Source organism: Microchirus variegatus, assembly GCF_963457635.1.
Source record: "Microchirus variegatus genome assembly, chromosome: 18".
Classification (NCBI taxonomy): Eukaryota; Metazoa; Chordata; class Actinopteri; order Pleuronectiformes; family Soleidae; genus Microchirus; species Microchirus variegatus.
The window spans coordinates 16,353,684-16,372,045 of record NC_139819.1 but is presented as its reverse complement, the minus strand read 5'-3'; the positions used below and the strand labels follow the sequence as shown (position 1 = coordinate 16,372,045).

Here is an 18,362-nt window from a genome sequence, read left to right as displayed (position 1 = left end):
CGTGTCAAGATTTTTGTGAGGAAGAATTTTCAAGTTTAAGGGTTAGGGTTAGGGTTAGGTTCAAGAGACTCATGCTTCTCCAAAATTAGTTCCCAAAGGTTTCAGGTGTTTAAAAATTTAATCGAAATTTTAAAAAATATATGTTTACTGTTTTAATGAAATTCATAAAAATTGACTTTAGAAAGATTAACTTTCAACTCTGTCTGAGGCCCAACTTCAAAACCTCCCATGCCCACCATTTTCCCTGGGCTGGTGGAGAGTGTTTGTGGAGAACTTTCATCGTGTTTTGTTGATATTCAAGTTTCCGTCTTTTATAATGATTTAGAAGAGAGTTCTAAAGGTTCATAATAACCTTCCTTTGTGTTTCAGGAGGACGATGAACGACAGTTGGACCATCATGAACAACAGCAGCTCAGATATCGACAGCAAACGATCAAACAAATACAAGGTAACTTCTGACACGTCAGACCACCTTCATGATTTCTGAGCTGAATTGTGATCAGATTAACTGAAATGATTTCCATTGGCTGTGGGAATATAATACAGTTACAGTTTACCTTTTACCAATTTGCAACAATTACATACTTTTATCCATGCTTGAAAAGTATATAATGTCTCCTCCAGTAAGATAGCCCTGCAACCTAATTCTGAGATTACAATCTGTGTAAAACACCAAATAACATACCTGAACATGTTCCAGTAAAATTAAGTGTTTTTTTCTATATCACGTTATTGCAGTAAATACACAAAAAAACACTATAAAACACCTTATACCTCAATATCTTGAAGGTCAAGACCTTGAGATTGTGAACTTTTACCTCCTCAGTGCAATGACTTGGATGTTATTAACATCTGGTGAGCAGCTGGATATCATGGGTTCTTCTTAAATATTACAAGGTAATGAGCAACCACAATCCATGATGAGGTGTTTAGGATGGCTGTACGCCACAGGAACAGAACAACACCGAGTTAATTCCTGTTAATCTGGAGTTAAAGTGTCAGATCAATGTGTCTGCAGCAGCTGTTGCCTTCTCTGACATCTAGATATTAACACTGTGGAAGCATGTGCTACCAATGAGTCTTGTCCAAACTTAGTGCTATATCAATAAAATAATTATATTTTTAAGAAATCGATTTTCATCATAAACTCATTTCAATAGACTGATTTTCATTAATCCCTCCAGGGAACACACTTTTGAACCTTCTCCAAATCAACACATATGGTGGCTTACTGGCTCACTGAGGATTAAGAGCTGGTCCATGTTTCTACAGATAAAATGATTCCTCCTGAATCGAAGGCACAAGAAAAGACTCACACACACTTGGTAATGTGTAGACATGAGATCTGTGATCAGCAGTTGCCTTGGGTTTGTTCTGTTTGAAGTGTGGTTGACTGGAGGAGGTACTGACACATGCTGATGCTAACACTGAGAGTGTGGCCACATTGTGCCCCTTGTGTTGCCAGCAGGGTCACAAAAGGCTTACCCAATGAAATCTTCACTTGCTTAAGCCTACATATGTTTGCCGCTTAATCCCGTCCTTAGAAGGCCTTTTCCTGATTGGAAACTCAAATCAGCATTTTTAGCTCGCAGGGACATGGGAGCTGTTAGTCTGTTGAGGCAATGTTGGCAACTAAATCACTAAATCATAAAATAACATCCTGATGGAGACAGTAACAAGACAGTTACAAAGGAAAAAAAAACTTCAGATTCTAGTCATAAATGTCTGCCTTACAGTGAAATAAAGCAGGAAACGATTGTTTTCCCTGTGTCCCAACTGGTAGCCATATTTTCTCTGAGCACGAGAATGGCTGCATTTATACATGGTGCAAGTGACCCAATGACTCAAATCAGATATTATCCATGAAGGTATAAGCAGGAAAAAGGCACAGGAATTAAAGGTGCCATATGTAAGAATGTGGCCAATAATGGTTACTAATTTCAAATTCAAAATACAGAGGTCTTTTAGGTTTCATTTTCTGACGTAACTGGCAACCCGTGGTTGCTCAGCAGCTGAGACTCTACTGGCTGCAATGATTGGTAGACGGCGGTAGGTGGCGCCACATGTCAAAACATGATTTCAAAACATAAACATGATTTGCAGTCTACAAAATATATTTTTTAATGCAAATATTTTGGCTGTACTGTTGTTGTTGGTGAGTTCAGTTTGTTATATGAACATTATTCTTGGGTCTCTGTGACATATTAGGAGACTTTTATGCCCAGTTGATTTAGATTTATTACATAATGCACCTTTAAGACATCATCAGATTGGTTTCAGGCCTCATTTGCATGTTGAAATAAATCAGATGTAAATCAGATATGTGTATTTTCATATGCCTTCTAAGTGGACAGAACAGATATGATCGCATGCCTTTCTTTCAATCTGTGCAATGGAGGATGAGGACTCAAACCAGTGGACTCATGCTTTGTGTCCAGGATTTCTAAATTTTTATGATAACACTACGTTCACTTCCATTTGAACCTGCAGAGATGCTGCAGCTTCCTCTCATGGTTCGTTACGGTGTTGGTCATCACAGCAGCCATCGTCACAGCAACAGTCACCATCCTTTACCTAAACAAGTATCCTCTGCCCTTCATCAGCAGGTAAACACCTGTCTGCCTATCTACATCTGTCTGTCTCACCTGTACCTTTCTGCCAGTATTAACAGAACTGTGTGGTTCTATGTTGATACCAGGGCTGAAGTCTTTTCCTCACCTGCGATTATGACCAATCCCAAAGATTCTGGCGCCCTGGTAACAATATCACGAGTCACAGCTGGAGAACCAATCAACATTTTCTTGGATTCCAACTGTCCAGACTACAGTGATAACCTTCTGCGGTGGGAGGCCCTGCAGAGCTCTCTGCTGCAATCACTGACCAGTCACAATGCAGAGGACTGGCAGGAGAGGGGATCGGTCCATAAGCTGGCTGAGGAGCTGAAGGTGATATCAGGCCATGGCCATAACCTGAGGGTGGAATATGATTCACTGAAAAGAAACCAAGGTGTTGTAAAGCAAAGACTGGACAGCATGCAGAGTGAGCAGAATCACATCTTACAGGTGAGTTCAGGGATTAGAATACACATAAACAAAATCGTAGACTGAAATAATGACAGGCTGAGCTGAAAATGAAATGTCACTTGTACAGGTGCTGAATGACAATCACTCAGGTGTGCTGAAGCTGGCTGCAGGTTTCAGTGATTCTCTGTTAAGCCTGCAGAGGGAGACGGAGAGTCTCAGGATGCTAAAAGGAGAGCTGCAGAAACACAGCAACCACAGAGGTAAATGTAACACAGTGATACATGAAAACAACACAAAATCCATCCATCCATCCATTTTCTACGGCTTTATCCTCCACTGGAAGTTCTAGGGGTGCTGTACCAATCTCAGCTGACATAGGGCGATAGGCGGCGTACACCCTGGACAGATCACTAGTCCATTGCAGGGCCCCATGTGGGGTCGTACCTGTGTTCCCCGGGACCTATGTTCCCCGATCAGGGAACACCGGAACTTTAAAAAAAAAAGGGTCCTATGTTCCCCACTTTGTGGAAGCCTGGGTGTGGAGCTCCAGGGTAAAGGGTTAGGGTTAGGGTTAGGGTTAGGGTTAGGGTTAGGGTAAGGGGTAGGGTCCTATGTTCCCCTGGTCCTTTTGGGTGTACAGCGGGGAACATAGGACCCTTTTTTAGAGAAAGGGTCTTGATTTTGTGTCCTAAAACACAAAATCAACAACATAAGAAAATTCACTATAGTACTGTATTAGCAACACAGAAACCAATAATACAGTCGTCAACAACAACAACAACAACACAAGATGGGTCAGTTTTATACTAATAGGTAATTTTTTTTCTCTGACTCAGCTGTCAGACCCAGAGACTGCAGTGAAGTCATGGCATCTGGCGTCACTCAGGACGGAGTCTATTCTGTGTTTCCAACTCACGCCGCTGCTGGCTTCATGGTGTACTGTGATATGACCACTGATGGAGGAGGATGGACGGTACTTTCACACACACACTAACCCTAACCCTGCCCAAGGCTTTATTCCTAACCTTGACCATAACATGTACAGCCTAATCCTAAACTTAACCTCACCACAATTCACTTGTCAGCCCTTAACCCAATCAGTTCCTCAAAAATGAGGTTATGACGGTCTTAATAAGTAACAAATACAAGAATACACACTGTGTGTGTGTGTGTGTGTGTGTGTGTGTGTGTGTGTGTGTGTGTGTGTGTGTGTGTGTGTGTGTGTGTGTGTGTGTGTGTGTGTGTGTGTGTGTGTGTGTGTGTGTGTGTGTGTGCGCAGGTGATCCAGAGGAGGGAAGATGGTTCTGTGAATTTCTTCAGAGGCTGGGATGCATACCGAGACGGTTTTGGAAAAACTACAGGAGAACACTGGCTTGGTGTGTGCGACACCACACAAACACCTAAAAACACACTCCAATGTGGACAAAAAATTACAGAATGCCTGTTGGGTTTGGGTCGGACAGTTGAGAACTCTCTTGGGTTTAGTTTCGGGTTCCAAAAATAAAATGTAATGTTATCTACTTTCCATTATCTCTTTACTACCATGCAGTAAACATTATTGTGTGGCGATTGTACATGTGAAACCATTGTACATATTAATGTCTTGTGTAAAGAAAATTAAATCATCAGGACCTGATACTGTCTTTTCCTGTCTGTCTTTTCAGGTCTCCAGAGGATATACTCTTTCACTCAGTCTGGTGGTTATGAGTTACGTATTGACATGGCGGACTTCGATAATGCCACAGCATTTGCTCAGTACGCCGATTTCTCCGTTGGACGAGACTCTGTAAATCCAGAGGAGGATGGTTACCCTTTGAGTGTGGACCAGTATTCTGGGACTGCAGGTATGAACATTAGCACAACGGCTGTCCGTTCAGCTTCTTCGTCCCTTAAGGGGCTGTGCCACTGCTGCACTGGACAGTGTTAACAGTAGGTGTTTCCTGTTTTCTGTAGGCGATTCCCTCCTGAAGCACTCTGGCATGCAGTTCACAACCAAAGACAGGGATCAGGACCAGTCAGAGAACAACTGTGCGACATACTACCAGGGGGCTTGGTGGTACCGTAACTGCCACACCTCCAACCTGAATGGGCAGTACCTAAATGGAGGTCATTCATCCTATGCTGACGGAGTGGAGTGGTCAAGCTGGACTGGCTGGCAGTACTCGCTCAGGTTCACCGAGATGAAGATACGACCAAGTGCCAAACCGGAATCCTGAATTCTGTTCCTGAACCTGAGTCCTTTACTATTAAGTCCGATTGATAAGTCTTTGACATAAATTTCACTCTGACCCTAAGCCTGACCTTTGACACATTAGTTCAAGCAGGGGTCTGCAACCTCTATAAAAAGAGCCATTTTTGACCCCTCTCCACCTAAATATAATTACTCTGGAGCTGCAAAATCTGTTTGACCCATAAAATGAGGATAACATCATGTATAATGTTTTATATATAAATATAGAAATGTACATTTTATTATATTATTTAAATTATAATATTAAAATAAATAAAAATATTTCAAAACTACAGGTTGCCACTGCAGAGGGGCTGAAGGTTGCAGACCCCTGGTCTAGAAAAACAGATCTGGTCCTTTTTCCATGTTCAGATCTGGTATTAACATCCATCCTGAGGAGATATTGTGGTACGGGTTAGGGTTAGCGTTAGGGTTAGGAATGTGACCACATCCTTAAATCACTTCCAAATTTGGTTTATGTGATGATCTGAGGGCACACTCAGGAAGGAGTGGGTGTTCAGAAGATGATCAGATCACTCAAATCCAGATCACAAAACCAGGTCTGAACAGTGTCTTTGCGTCACATTAACATCTGTGGTGACATGGAATGGCTTTTCTTTTTTCTCAGGTCTTTCACACTGCCAGTAGGGGGATTTGTTTCTCTGTATTTTTCTCCAGTGAGTCATGTTTGATGACACACTTAATTTCCGAGGAAACTGAAAATGTTTCACTTTAGTCCCTTTTTTCAAACTGAATGAGTTTAGATCACAGCCTGAACCGTGTGTAAAACAATGTCACACTGGTAAAGGTGCAGAATCCTCAAAATAGACTGCAAAAATATAGACAAAAGCCAGATGTAAGTAGCTTTAAGTAGGTTTGGACAAGTGGGAAAAAGGCTTAATTTAGGTATGTAGTGTTCAATGTTAGCAATGATGATGATGATGATGATGACTTCATGTTTGAGCCATAAAATGATTGTTGACATTTCAAATCACAGTGCACAGATATCAGCCAACAGTTGATCAATAGATGTGGATGATTATACTTTGTGCAGTCACAACATGGGGCAAATAAAAGAATTGTTGCCACAGAGGGGAGTTTTTCTGTAACTTCATCTATTATGTATTTTAGGTGTATATGTAGATTAGGTTTTTGGCCTGGGAATGAATGGGTTAAACTCTGACCTCTGACCCTTGGCCACAGACCCATTTTAAAGCAATCTCTGCGTGTGTTTATTAAAACATGTTGTAATGAATCAGACCCATGATTCACTTTGCTGGTTGTATCTTCTGATCAATCATTTTAACAGTTTCTTATATGACTTCTAATTCAAGTAACAATCTTATCATTTGTCTCAATCTAATCAATTTGAATATTTAAAGCTGCCATATGTAAGAATGTGGCCAAAAACGGTTATTACATTCAAATTCAAAATACTGAGGTCTTTTAGGTTTCGTTTTCTGACGTAACTGTCAACCCGTGGTTGCTCGGCAGCTGAGACTCTACTGACTGCAATGACTGGCCAAAACATGATTTCAAAACATAAACATGATTTGCAGTCTGCAAAATATTTTTTTTAATGCAAATATTTTGGCTGTACTGTTGTTGTTGGTGAGTTCAGTTTGTTATATGAACATTATTCCTGAGTCTCTGTGACATATAAGGAGGATTTTATGGCCAGTTGCTTTAGATTTATTACATAATACACCTTTAAGAAACAAAAATAGATGATCACAGATTTATGGAAGCCCGTTTTCGGGAAAAGGAGAGAATAGAATGCATAGCCACATCATAATTATGAGGTTTTAAGTCATTATTATGAGATAATATCCCATAATTATGAGATGCTACGTCATTAATAATAAGATCCTTTTACAAAATAATGACTTTATCATAATTATGACTTACTAATATATGATTAAAAATACACAACATCTTTATGCAGTTTATTATTATATAATTATTATTATATAACTGATGATGGTGATGCATGTCAGACACAATCTGAGAAGAAAGAAAAGAATGGACTGGTGAATGGGGCAGAACTCCCCGCGGTGACGTCAGGACGATGATGATGACGATGCTTATGTAAATGATAAAAAAAAAAAAAAAAAACACTCCCTCTGTGATTCGCGGGAAAAGTGAAAAATGGCGACGGTGGAAGTTTGAAGTTCAGCGCCAGCAGAACAGAGACACAGGCATCACGGACACACACGGACACAGAGAGCCGAACAACAGCCTGTCTGTGGTTTAGAGGACCGGACCAGAGGAGGTAAGACGGTTCTCACTCTGTGTCGGTTTACACGGTGAATTTAACCCGGGTCAGATTACTGACACGGTCTGTAGACCTGATGCTGCTGCTGCTGTGTCCGGTGAAGTGCGCGGTGATAACGGTTTATTCACCGTTTACTGCACAGTGAATGCCGTTATTACCGTTCAATTGACGGACTGTTAACGGACTAACGGTGTGCGTGTGGGTTCAGTGAACTAACTGTAATGTATTAGTTAGATAAACCTGGTTCATGTGATCTGCTGGTAGTTAGTGGAGGACACACTGAGCATGCTCCATCTGTCAAAATCCCCCTGACAGTTCAGAGATGACTCACCGCCAACTGACTACCTGTCTGTCTCTCTGACTACCTGTCTGTCTCTGTATCAGAGGGACAAAAAAGTCTTACTATCACTGTAACTGCACTTACTACCTGTGTGTCGTACTAACTAGTGAGCTGCCTGAAAACTTGTATCTCTGTGTAAAGAGACATGGTCACATATGTTTGGGCTGCACACAGACGTCCACAGAGAAGACCAGGACTGCTTGTGTGAAAATGGACTGACTCTCCGTCTTTTTGTCTCTCTGCAGGATGTTTGAGGACGTGGTTGAAGCCTTCTGTGGTCTGGAGCCTCAGGTGTCCCAGAACGTCTCATGTCTCAGGGGGGGCCAGGGCCTGGAGGACGTGGAACGGGAGGAGGATTGTAGTCTGAGTGTCGGACAGTTTGTCCTCTGTCATTGGTCAGATGGGCTTTACTACCTGGGCAAGATACAGAGGGTAACACACACACCCACACACACACTATAAAACTCAAATCTCTGTGTTGTGATTGGTTGTTATAAATCTCTGCATTATATTTGAACAGGTGAGTCCCCCCCGGCAGAGCTGCTTTGTCACATTTGAGGATAACTCCAAGTTCTGGGTCCTCTGGAAGGACATCCAACATGGTGAGAGTGAGATTATCTGGTTACATTCAGAGCTTTCATTAAAAACATCTTGACCATGTCTCATAATCAGGTAGATGATCACTTGTAAAGCTATGAATCACACTAGTGTTACCGTGGTTTATGTGTGTGTGTAAATACATACACATACTGTACATGCATACACACAAATGGCATGTGATCTCACTTTTAGTCACATGATCCCCGAATGATAACACTGATATTTTGTCGTGTGTGTGATGTTATCATGAGAAAATGTTTCAGAGTGAGATGAAAGAATAACTTTGTTACACGTGTCATCTTTGTGTCATTCTCTTCAATCACATTGCAGCTGGTGTGCCAGGGGAGGAGCCTCGCTGCTCTGTATGTCGGGGGGTGGAGCCGAACTCTGACAGCCAGTCAAACCAAAACAACCAGATCCTCATCTGTGGAAAGTGTGGCATTGGTGAGGAAATGAGCAGGGAAACAAAGCAGGAGTGAAAGAAAAAACAGTTTTTATTTGAATGCATATAAGTGCTTATCGTGTCTAAGTCTGTCCATAATTTCATCTGTGGTTCACAAGAGAGATTTTATGTTTAAACCTGAAAACACTATTAATAGTATTGTAATTTGTAATCTGTTTCCGATTAATTATCATTTAATTTTCCATAATCAGTGTCACTTTTTTTGTCATTTAAGTGATAGTTCAGGTTTTTTGAAGTGGGTTTTTTGTCACCTCCTGCACCTAAAACACAACAGGCACATAAATAGACACTTAACAAAAGGCTCAACTAATAAAATCCATGCCAGCTTTAGTGTACACTGTCTTATATTTGCTACATTTCACGTTGAGTTCACTTCACTCTAGAAATGTATGACCATATTTTAAATACTTGAGAAAGATGTTGGAATGAACCCTATCAAATAAATCCCAGTAAGTGATATCTGATATTAATTACATTATCTGTCTGTCTTTCAGGTTTCCACCAGCAGTGCCATGTTCCTCCTGTAGAAGGCAGCAGTCTCAGTCCTTGGTTCTGTAGACGATGTGTCTTTGCTCTGGCTGTCAGGGTATAAATACACTGACATGCTGTAATACATATGATACAATCCAACATACGAGCCTTGATTTGGGTAAATGCAAATGTGCCTCTGTCTTCCCACAGAAAGGAGGCGCTCTTAAGAAAGGTCCTATAGCCAAAGCACTGTCAACCATGAAGCAGGTGCTGCTATACGACTTGGATTCCCTGGACTGGGACTCTCAACACCGAACCAATCAACAGCAGTGTTATTGTTACTGTGGAGGCCCCGGAGAGTAAGTTTGGTCATTCAGAATCAAGGTGCAAAATCAGAAGCTTTCATTAGTAATGGAAAAAAAACTTCATCTTGAGTGCATCCTCCGTCACACTGTGATTTCATGTGCTGTGTTTGTAGGTGGTACCTGAAGATGCTGCAGTGCTTCAGGTGTCAGCAGTGGTTTCATGAAGCCTGCGCCCAGTGTCTGCAGGAGTCCATGATGTTTGGAGACAGGTGAGCTAGCGGGAATCCTATCTGTTCAAATGTTTTCCTGAAAAAAGTTGCTTATATTTCTGTTCCTTCTCAGGTTCTACCTCTTCCTGTGTTCGGTGTGTAACAAAGGATCAGAGTACGTTCGTCGGCTGTCTCTGCGGTGGGTCGATCTGGTTCACTTGGTTCTCTACAACCTGTCAGTCAGCAGCAAGAAGAAGTACTTTGAGCTCGATGAGATCCTTGCTTTCGTCTCTGCAAACTGGGAATGTTTACAGCTCGGAAAGGTAATAAACTGTGCTGCAATTAGGACACAATGTTTTACATCTGGGTCTACACCAGACTCTGTTAAATATGGCAGGTGCTAAAATAGATATAACCTGGACTCACAGTACTAAACTAGTTTTCAATCGAACGGCATTAAACTAAACCTAAACTGAATAATTAAACCTGATGCAGATTGCACTAAACACGTCATAGACCAGACTAATAAACTAGACCAGGTCCAGGCTGTACCAAAGTAAACCTTGCTGTACTCAACAGAACCTTGTTTGTTTGTTTGTTGTGCAGCTGTCTAACACTCCTCCAGCAGAGAGGGGGCAGCATCTTCTGGATGCTCTGAATAAATACAAGAGCAAGTAAGAGCCACACAGCTGCAGTACATTCACCTGGTTTATCAGCACTTCTACTCACCGTTCACCTGTGTGCAGGTTTCTGTGCGGGAAAGAGATAAAGAAGAGGAAGTGCATTTTTCGACTGAGGACCAGGGTTCCTCCCAACCCCCCGTCCAAGCTCTTTCCTGAGCGTGCTCCAAGCGATGGGGGGTGGGGGCGTAAGAAAGGTGTTATCCGAAACAGGTAGTTTCCTTTTGACTGACTCAGGTCAGATGTTTGACTAACTTGATTACATGACTCATGATGTGTTTGTCTGTTCAGTACTTCAGTTGAGAGAAAGAAGAGGAAGTCCAAGTGGCTTCTGGAAGACGCCATCCCTAACGTATATCTCCTCTTCTCTGTTTTCTGTTTAACGTGTTGTGTTTAAGGAGAGACTAAACATTTATTCATGTATAATGTTTTTTAGAACGAGTTGTCATGTAGCTGGACGTCCAACCACCATATGGCCAACATCTTTGATTTCACCCTGGATGAATTACAGAGCCTCAAGAGGTAAGGCCAAGCAATATATCACAATCCATCAGTACTCAATGATCTGAATATCAGCATGTCACAATGTGATTTTCTTACTCAGTTCTTCCAGTACAACAGTCAGTATTGATCAGGACTCCACCGATGCCTCCACTTCAGGTTCTGCTACAACCAGTGCTTCCTACCACTTCAGGTAACTTACCATTAAATTGCCCTGTCCTCCCTCTTCATCATTATCCTCATAATTGCTTCCTTAAATCTGCACTGCATATACTTAATTTATATTATAAATTAAGTCTTAATATAATACCATAATATGGTATCATACATCATTCTTTTTTACTTGAACTTGGACAACATAAGGCTGAAAAGGTTGACATTTTAGTTAGATATGACTTTGGCCCTGTCCCAATACCTCCCCTAACCCTATATTTTTCCCCTAACCCTACATTTTGCGCATTCACGTGTAGGGACGAGCAAGGAGAAATGCGATATTACCCTTATAATCAACCCTCAAAATGTAGTGAGCTCTGATGCTGGCTTACAAAGAAGTGGAAGATAAAATTACCCATGATGCTTTGCGAATTCAGCGAGCCAGCTGATAACAAAGATGGTGGCCACATCTGCAGAGGAACATTTCTGTTGTAATATATTTTCGCAAATAAGCACATTACAATGTCGAATTGTGTTGGAGTATGTCGGTTTGATATATATCCAGAGGACCGTTGAGCTTTGAACACTAATGTCAGAAAATAAGTGACGATTTAAGAAAGCAGCTAGCTGACTAGCTAGCGACCGGCTACCCGCCGAGCGCCCCGAGAGAGCATGCAGAGCTGCATGACGGGCAAACGTTCTCGAAGCACCTGGCAAACAGCCGCCAGCTAGCTCTGCTACATCTGGGTAGTTTTGTCAGTGTTTTGGATATGTGTACCAGCGTTCACTTAAACACGAATACCCTGGACTTGTCAGAGATTTCAATCACGTTTGTGATATAGCGTTTACGAGGATGGGGGAAAAACAAACAGATGGATCCACCGGCATTTTTCCTGAATGAAAATAGTAGCACACTCCACCGGTAGAATTGTCAATATGTGACGTAGGTTAGCACGTTCACTACGCTAATTTGCATGTAGTGGGGTCCCAATACCACTTCCCTCAACGAGGGGAATTTACAGTTGAGGGCACTCAAAACCATGGGGAAGTCTTAAGGGGGAGGTATTGGGATGGAGCCAAAAACTATACTACCAGAAATTACTGGTAGTAACTCTGTTATAAAAAAGGTGTTCTCGCTATTTTGGAGCAGTGAAGATGAGGTGATTTCTAGTTTCTAGTGTAGTATTAGTGCTCATTCATTCATCCTCTACCATTTTATCCTCCACATGAGGGTTGTTGGGCTGCTAGTACTGATCCCAGCTAACATAGGGCGAAAGGCGGGGTACACCCTCGACAGGTCACATGTTTTTGGACCATGGGTTGAAGCCGGAGAACCTGGAGACAACCACACATGTGGAGAACATACAAACTCCATGCAGAGAGGTCCTTGTTCAGACCGGGTCGCCAACCCAGATATTTCTGCTGCATACTAGGCAACAGTGCTTACCACTACACCAACCGTGTGGCCCCAGTATTAGCAGTGAAAATAAAATACACATTACTTGAAAGACATGGTATAAAGTCACTGCTTAGATTTGTGTGCTCGCTGATGCCCAATCAAGCGTTTTTATCTGTACCAGACCAGTATCATCAGAACATCTCTCATTAGAGTTTTATAATAATCCCGGTAGAAAGTTTACCACTGACTTTTAACTTCTTGCTTCTGTGTACTTAGGAGAAGGGTGGGTAGCAGGAAGAGGAAGTTACCTAGCAACAGCTACAGCCAGTGGGCTAATCGCAGCGAGGCCAAAGAGGATATCGAGGGTGAGGAGCTTTCTGAAATTCTGGAGGATCCAGAAGCTACAAACCATGCTCACCTGTCACCAGACTCCTCCCACTTTCTTTCCGAATCCTCCCAGCTCTCTTCAGACTCCTCCAACCTCCATTCCTCCATCTCTTCCTATTTTGGAGTAGTGGGCAGACTCACCAATGGAGAGAAGTACCAGGTGTTGGCTCGACGTATCACTCCTCAGGGTACAGTCCAGTACCTGCTGGAGTGGGAGGGGACAACACCATATTAGAACATTGACAGGGAACAGGGTTTTAGGAGTCCTGCCTCGCTTTGGTTCCTCTTTCTCCACTCAGTGCACTCCTGATCAGCCTCGAACAGCCTCTGTTAACCCATGCATAATGTATTTACTGTATCTATGACAACAGTCCACCTGACCAACCACCTGTTTCTGAGGTAGCTCAGTTTACAAATCTTTTATATATATATATATATATATATGTTTAAAAGGCAACACATTTGTTTTTAAATTTTTAGCTAACCGCAGAACCACATTAGTGCCCACAAATCTTATATTTCCTCGTAAACATCTGTCAGACATGTCTGCCTAAACTGTAGCATGCTATGGCTTTTACACATGTACTGTACAAGCACTGCTAGTTTACAGCTGGAGAGCTCCAGTCACCACAGCATCACCATGCATGCTAAATTGTGAAACAACAGTCATCTCAAACTTGTCCACGTATTTAAGATCATATACACTAATCATAAATAGGTGTCATTTGCTTATTTACTGCCTGATAATTACAGTTTACACACTGTAAAGTCAATATTGCAAGATGCCTGGACAGTGTCAAGTCAATTTTATTTATATAGCCCAACATCACAAACAATTAGCATTGAAGGGCTTTAGAGTCTGTCCAGCAAGTGACACCCTCTATCCTTAGACCCCAACTTCGCCAACTGATCACAGATCCCGGGTTAGATCCTGAATGTGCAAAGGGTCAAAACAGTTTGCTCTTGACAGCTTGTGTCAATATGACATGGCCATACGCATACCCTCAGAATCAGAATACTTAATTAATCCCGGATGAAGTTGTGTAGTCACATCCATGCCATATAAAGATATATAGAAGAAAGTGCCAAATATTACAAAAAAAAGGGTAATTATATATGTAATATAATTATAATAATAAATGAAAAATATGCAAAATGAACAAAATACCCTTCATGAAACAGCGCAATATGTACCAGATAAAAACATGATCAATATGATAAATAAGAACATGCGTAGAAAACTGTATGCTTAATGACATGTAATGTAATAACATGAACACTTCCTGATCTCTGAGGGACAAGATGCTATTCTGAGTCAGATTAACGAGAGATATCACTCTAAGTTCAATCATTCATCTTCTACCGCTTCATCCTCTTGAGGGTGAGGAGGGAGCTGCAGCCAATCCCGGCTGAGAGGGTGGGATCTTGCCTTGATGCTACACCACATCAAATGTATGTTCCCACAAAGAGGTGGATCTGAAAGTCTGAAACCACTTTTCCACTGTATGTATGTGTCCTTATTAACCAGTGTGTTATCAGGTGTGTATGGAGTAATAGGGAATCAAAGCTGATCAGGATCCTGTTAAGAAAACATTAAATGAAAACAAAATGTTCATCTACAGCCAAAGACCCTGCACACACACACAAACACACACTTTGTAGTGTATGTATTCAGTATTCGAGTGTGTATTATCATATTGACACAGAGTAGTGTTGTGTAGATTTTCTCTGTCAAACCAAATATGTTCCTTCTTCACCTCTGTTTGTTTAACAGACAGAGGCTCCTGTAGTTAGTTACCTGTAGCGCCCCCTGGCTGTCAGACAGCACACTTCCTCACCTGTGGTTTCTATCACCTGTTGCTTTTAAATAATGTCGGACGATGGATGTGGTCAGTCCAGAGTCCTTCACCTGTGATGTTACAGTTTTTACCACAGTAAAATGATGGACTTTGTAAATGTCATCTGTCATGATCAAGGCTGAGAAGCAAATTCTATCATAATTACCTGTCAGCTGTTTTCTTGCACTATCATCATATTCAGTATCTATGCAAACACCAAACTGATAACCAATCACAGACATTGATCAGTAGCTGTTTGTTGTTCAGATGTGTTAAATGAACCTTAATAAATGATATAGTGTTCCACGTTGTTTTCTGTTTGTTTTGAACTCAAAGCCTAGCTTGAAGCTAACACATTTTGTTTGTGCTAACAGTCTCTGAGACGCTAAATTGTCACTCTGTCACTTTAAACCTGTAGTGCCTCCTCACAGCCATGGTAACCATGCCACCATTGGTCTGTTGGATGGTTGTTGTGATCATGTGACTGTATTTTTGCCTTGCTCTGTCAAGCTGACCAATCAGCTGCTTTGCTTTCTGTGGAATAAATTAAAAAATCACTGACCTTTGATCTCCCTGTGTTTGTGTGCGCGCACGAGTGTGCGTGCAGCAGTGAGAGTGCAACAAGTGATAATCTGTTAATACAATTAAGGCATTAAAGAGGCTAAAGAACACACAACACACATTTATCATCAGACGGTTCAGGTTTCCATGCAAACTACAGCTTCTTCATCCACTTGTCTGTAAGTTAACCTGTTTCTATATGTCTTTCTCGATTTAAGATTGTGTTCACCTCTATGTCTTTTGTCTTGAGTCTACATGTTAGTTTTTTTCAGTCCTCTTGTCTGTGTGTGTGACTTAATGTGGAAACATGTCTCACCTGCCTACTTACCTCAGATGTGTCTCAGGAGACAAACAGGGACATGATGATGGCCTGTACATTTCCCAGAATTGTCTTCATTTGTCTGCATTCTCTTCAGGGGATCCTGTTGGCATGGAGGAGCTGGTGAAACACCTGTCCAGGTGTCAGCACCTGGGTTGGATGAATGTGATTGGTGAGTAGATGAGCTGAGGATGTATTAGCCATTTAGTTAAATGCTCTCCTAGTACAAACTGCTTCAGTCTACACTATTTTAATGATATAATTTAATTTTTAGGAGGCTTTATTGGCAAATATTGAATATGCTACTCAAAAGTGTATAATAAATACAATTATTTTGTTTCAGTGGCCTCAGAATAAGCAATTTATACATGCTAGCTTTAGCATGTACATCACCTAATTCTTTAATGAACAGTAGACACAAACAAATGTACTCCTGGACTTCGCTACAAGACTGCGCTGACACTCAATTTTAAGAAATATGAGACCATAATGTTTCATTTTGAGAAAAATCTTAAATGAGACAAATCTTAGAAATGTGGGAACATAAGGCTGACCTCGACCCCATAACCCCAGTGTCTCCTCATGCTAAAGTTAATGCTAGCTAGTGCGCCCTCACTGGTCATCCAAGCACAAGAGGCAGTGGTAGGTCAGGCCTTTCTCTGTGATGCACTTCCATATGATTCAAGGTAAGAGTTTAGGGTTTTTTGTTGTTGTTTTTTTAATGTTGTGTGATGTGAGGTACATGTAGTCAGAACTAACTACTGTGTGCAGCAGTATTAGCCATTTAGCTAAATGCTCTCCTAGTACAAACTAATTTGTATGCCTGCTTTGGTCTACAATATTGTAATGATAAAATGCATTTATTGGCAGATACTGAGTATGCTACGCAAAAGTGTATAATAAATACAATTATTTTCTTTCAATGGCCTCAGAATAAGCAATTTATACATGCTAGCTTAGCTTTCTAATGCGTGAAACTACCTATAAAGCTAGCATTAACCACTGGTAAACGACTCATGAAGTTCTGTGGCAACTGGGATGCATTTGACTCAGGTGTGATGTCATTCCCAGTTCTGACATACAAATTCAGCAACTAAAGCCCAATATTAGTTGGACATGTATTGTAATATAATGTAACACGACAGATTGTTGTGATTATGTCACAGAGATGAAGAGCGCCTCCATCAATTGGTTGTCATGTGGTCGCAAGGCGGAGTCTGACATCTGGAGTAAAATGTTTTGCATCCTGTCAGATTCACAGTTGCTAATGCTCGACAACCTGGAGGTAAATAAAACAGACACTTAATCGACTTATTCTCCCATCTGTTTCCATCTGTTTATGTTTGTTTCACCACATCCCTGATCCATATTGTCCAAAATTATTCTCCTATGTTCTTCCTCATATTCTTAAGCTCCATCCTCTTCTTCTGGCGGAGAGGGCGGAGACTTGTACTGTCTGGCTGCTAAGATACACACTGCACGTGACCTCATCACTTGCTTGCCCACCCACAAAGGTAAGGAAGAGGCCGTAAACAGCCGTAGAAGAAGACAGAGACACACACACACACATATACAAACACGCAGATGGTGGATATGGAACTTGATCCTGAGTTTGACGACTTGACCGGTAAGAAAAATATTTTACAATATCTACAATATTAATATTATTATTATTATAAAATTATTATGTGCTGTTTAAGGGTCAATGTTCTTGTGTGTCTGCTGACTTTAGCAGGATTTATCTTGTCTGGTTAATCTTGGCGACATAATAATAATCCTCATAATCTGATGCCTGATGCCTGATGTCAGCTGCCATGGCAATGTGACTGGCCACTCCTCTGGACATACTAAATCACCTGCTGAACTGACCTGTAACTTTAATAACTCTCCAAGAAAATTCTTTTGTAATACATCGTCATCATCATAATGCCCCCAAGCCTAAAAACATGCCTCAAACATCCCAATCTCACCCTCTGTCCACCATACAGTACATTCATTTTCCAACTCGATACCATGTCAACAGCTGTCACCACCAGTTATCATCACGACTGCTTGCTGGGTGCCAGTACAAATGAAACTACAAACACTCCCATGATGCACTTTTGTATGTTCCAGATGTTCCGGAGAGAGGGGTGCGCAGAGAGAGCATGCCCAATAGCGCTGCTGTGGACACACCCACCACCAGAGTGACGGTGAAAACACACACACACACAAATTAATGCACACACCTTTACCCAGCTGTACTCCTGCCCATTGTTTCCATGGTAACAGGAGCTGAGCTGCTGTCAGCAATTCTTAGCTGACTAGCTTCCCCTACAGGTGAAAGACTGACATCACAGCCAAAACATGTTTGAAGTGATGCTCTGCTTCTTAAAAAGTAAAAATATCAGACGCTGACAGTCCTGCAAGTGTTATAAATAAAAGTACAGCAGTATTACAGATGTGTACATGTTTTAGTAAAATTTATCAGACACATAACTGGAGGTGTTCTTACTAAAGTGCTCAGTTATCAGATGCTACAAAGCTCTACAAATGGTGAACCTGATCAGAAAATGATATTGTACATACAAGCTTAGATTTATTCACAGTATCACTCAGTGTGCTGTAA

At 41.4% G+C, this 18,362-nt stretch overlaps 3 protein-coding genes across 3 annotated transcripts in view; all 3 read left to right on the top strand.

Annotated features, from left to right (window-relative positions):
* Positions 1 to 376: 376 nt before the first annotated feature.
* Positions 377 to 5,239, top strand: LOC310940453 (fibrinogen C domain-containing protein 1-like; the record flags this gene model as incomplete). Its single annotated transcript, XM_083905430.1, has 8 exons — positions 377 to 448; positions 2,491 to 2,606; positions 2,699 to 3,062; positions 3,151 to 3,283; positions 3,860 to 3,996; positions 4,303 to 4,399; positions 4,688 to 4,867; positions 4,977 to 5,239. 8 exons carry the CDS (start codon positions 377 to 379, stop codon positions 5,237 to 5,239), a joined length of 1,362 nt encoding a protein of 453 aa, XP_083761556.1.
* A 2,875-nt stretch (positions 5,240 to 8,114) lies between these two features.
* Positions 8,115 to 13,271, top strand: phf19 (PHD finger protein 19; the record flags this gene model as incomplete). The annotated part of the gene is made up of 13 exons (XM_083905237.1): positions 8,115 to 8,300; positions 8,389 to 8,470; positions 8,799 to 8,912; positions 9,426 to 9,517; positions 9,613 to 9,761; positions 9,881 to 9,976; positions 10,050 to 10,239; positions 10,523 to 10,590; positions 10,663 to 10,809; positions 10,888 to 10,948; positions 11,033 to 11,118; positions 11,201 to 11,290; positions 12,926 to 13,271. 13 exons carry the CDS (start codon positions 8,115 to 8,117, stop codon positions 13,269 to 13,271), a joined length of 1,707 nt encoding a protein of 568 aa, XP_083761363.1.
* Positions 13,272 to 15,865: 2,594 nt separating this feature from the next.
* The window catches only part of LOC310939790 (uncharacterized protein), a gene marked incomplete at both ends in the record, with an annotated part of 4,133 nt that continues 1,636 nt past the window's right edge, over positions 15,866 to 18,362 (top strand). The window contains 6 exon segments of the mRNA XM_083904634.1: positions 15,866 to 15,926; positions 16,921 to 17,039; positions 17,167 to 17,257; positions 17,260 to 17,268; positions 17,870 to 17,949; positions 17,952 to 18,018. Of these exon segments, the coding sequence (XP_083760760.1) occupies positions 15,866 to 15,926; positions 16,921 to 17,039; positions 17,167 to 17,257; positions 17,260 to 17,268; positions 17,870 to 17,949; positions 17,952 to 18,018 (427 nt within the window).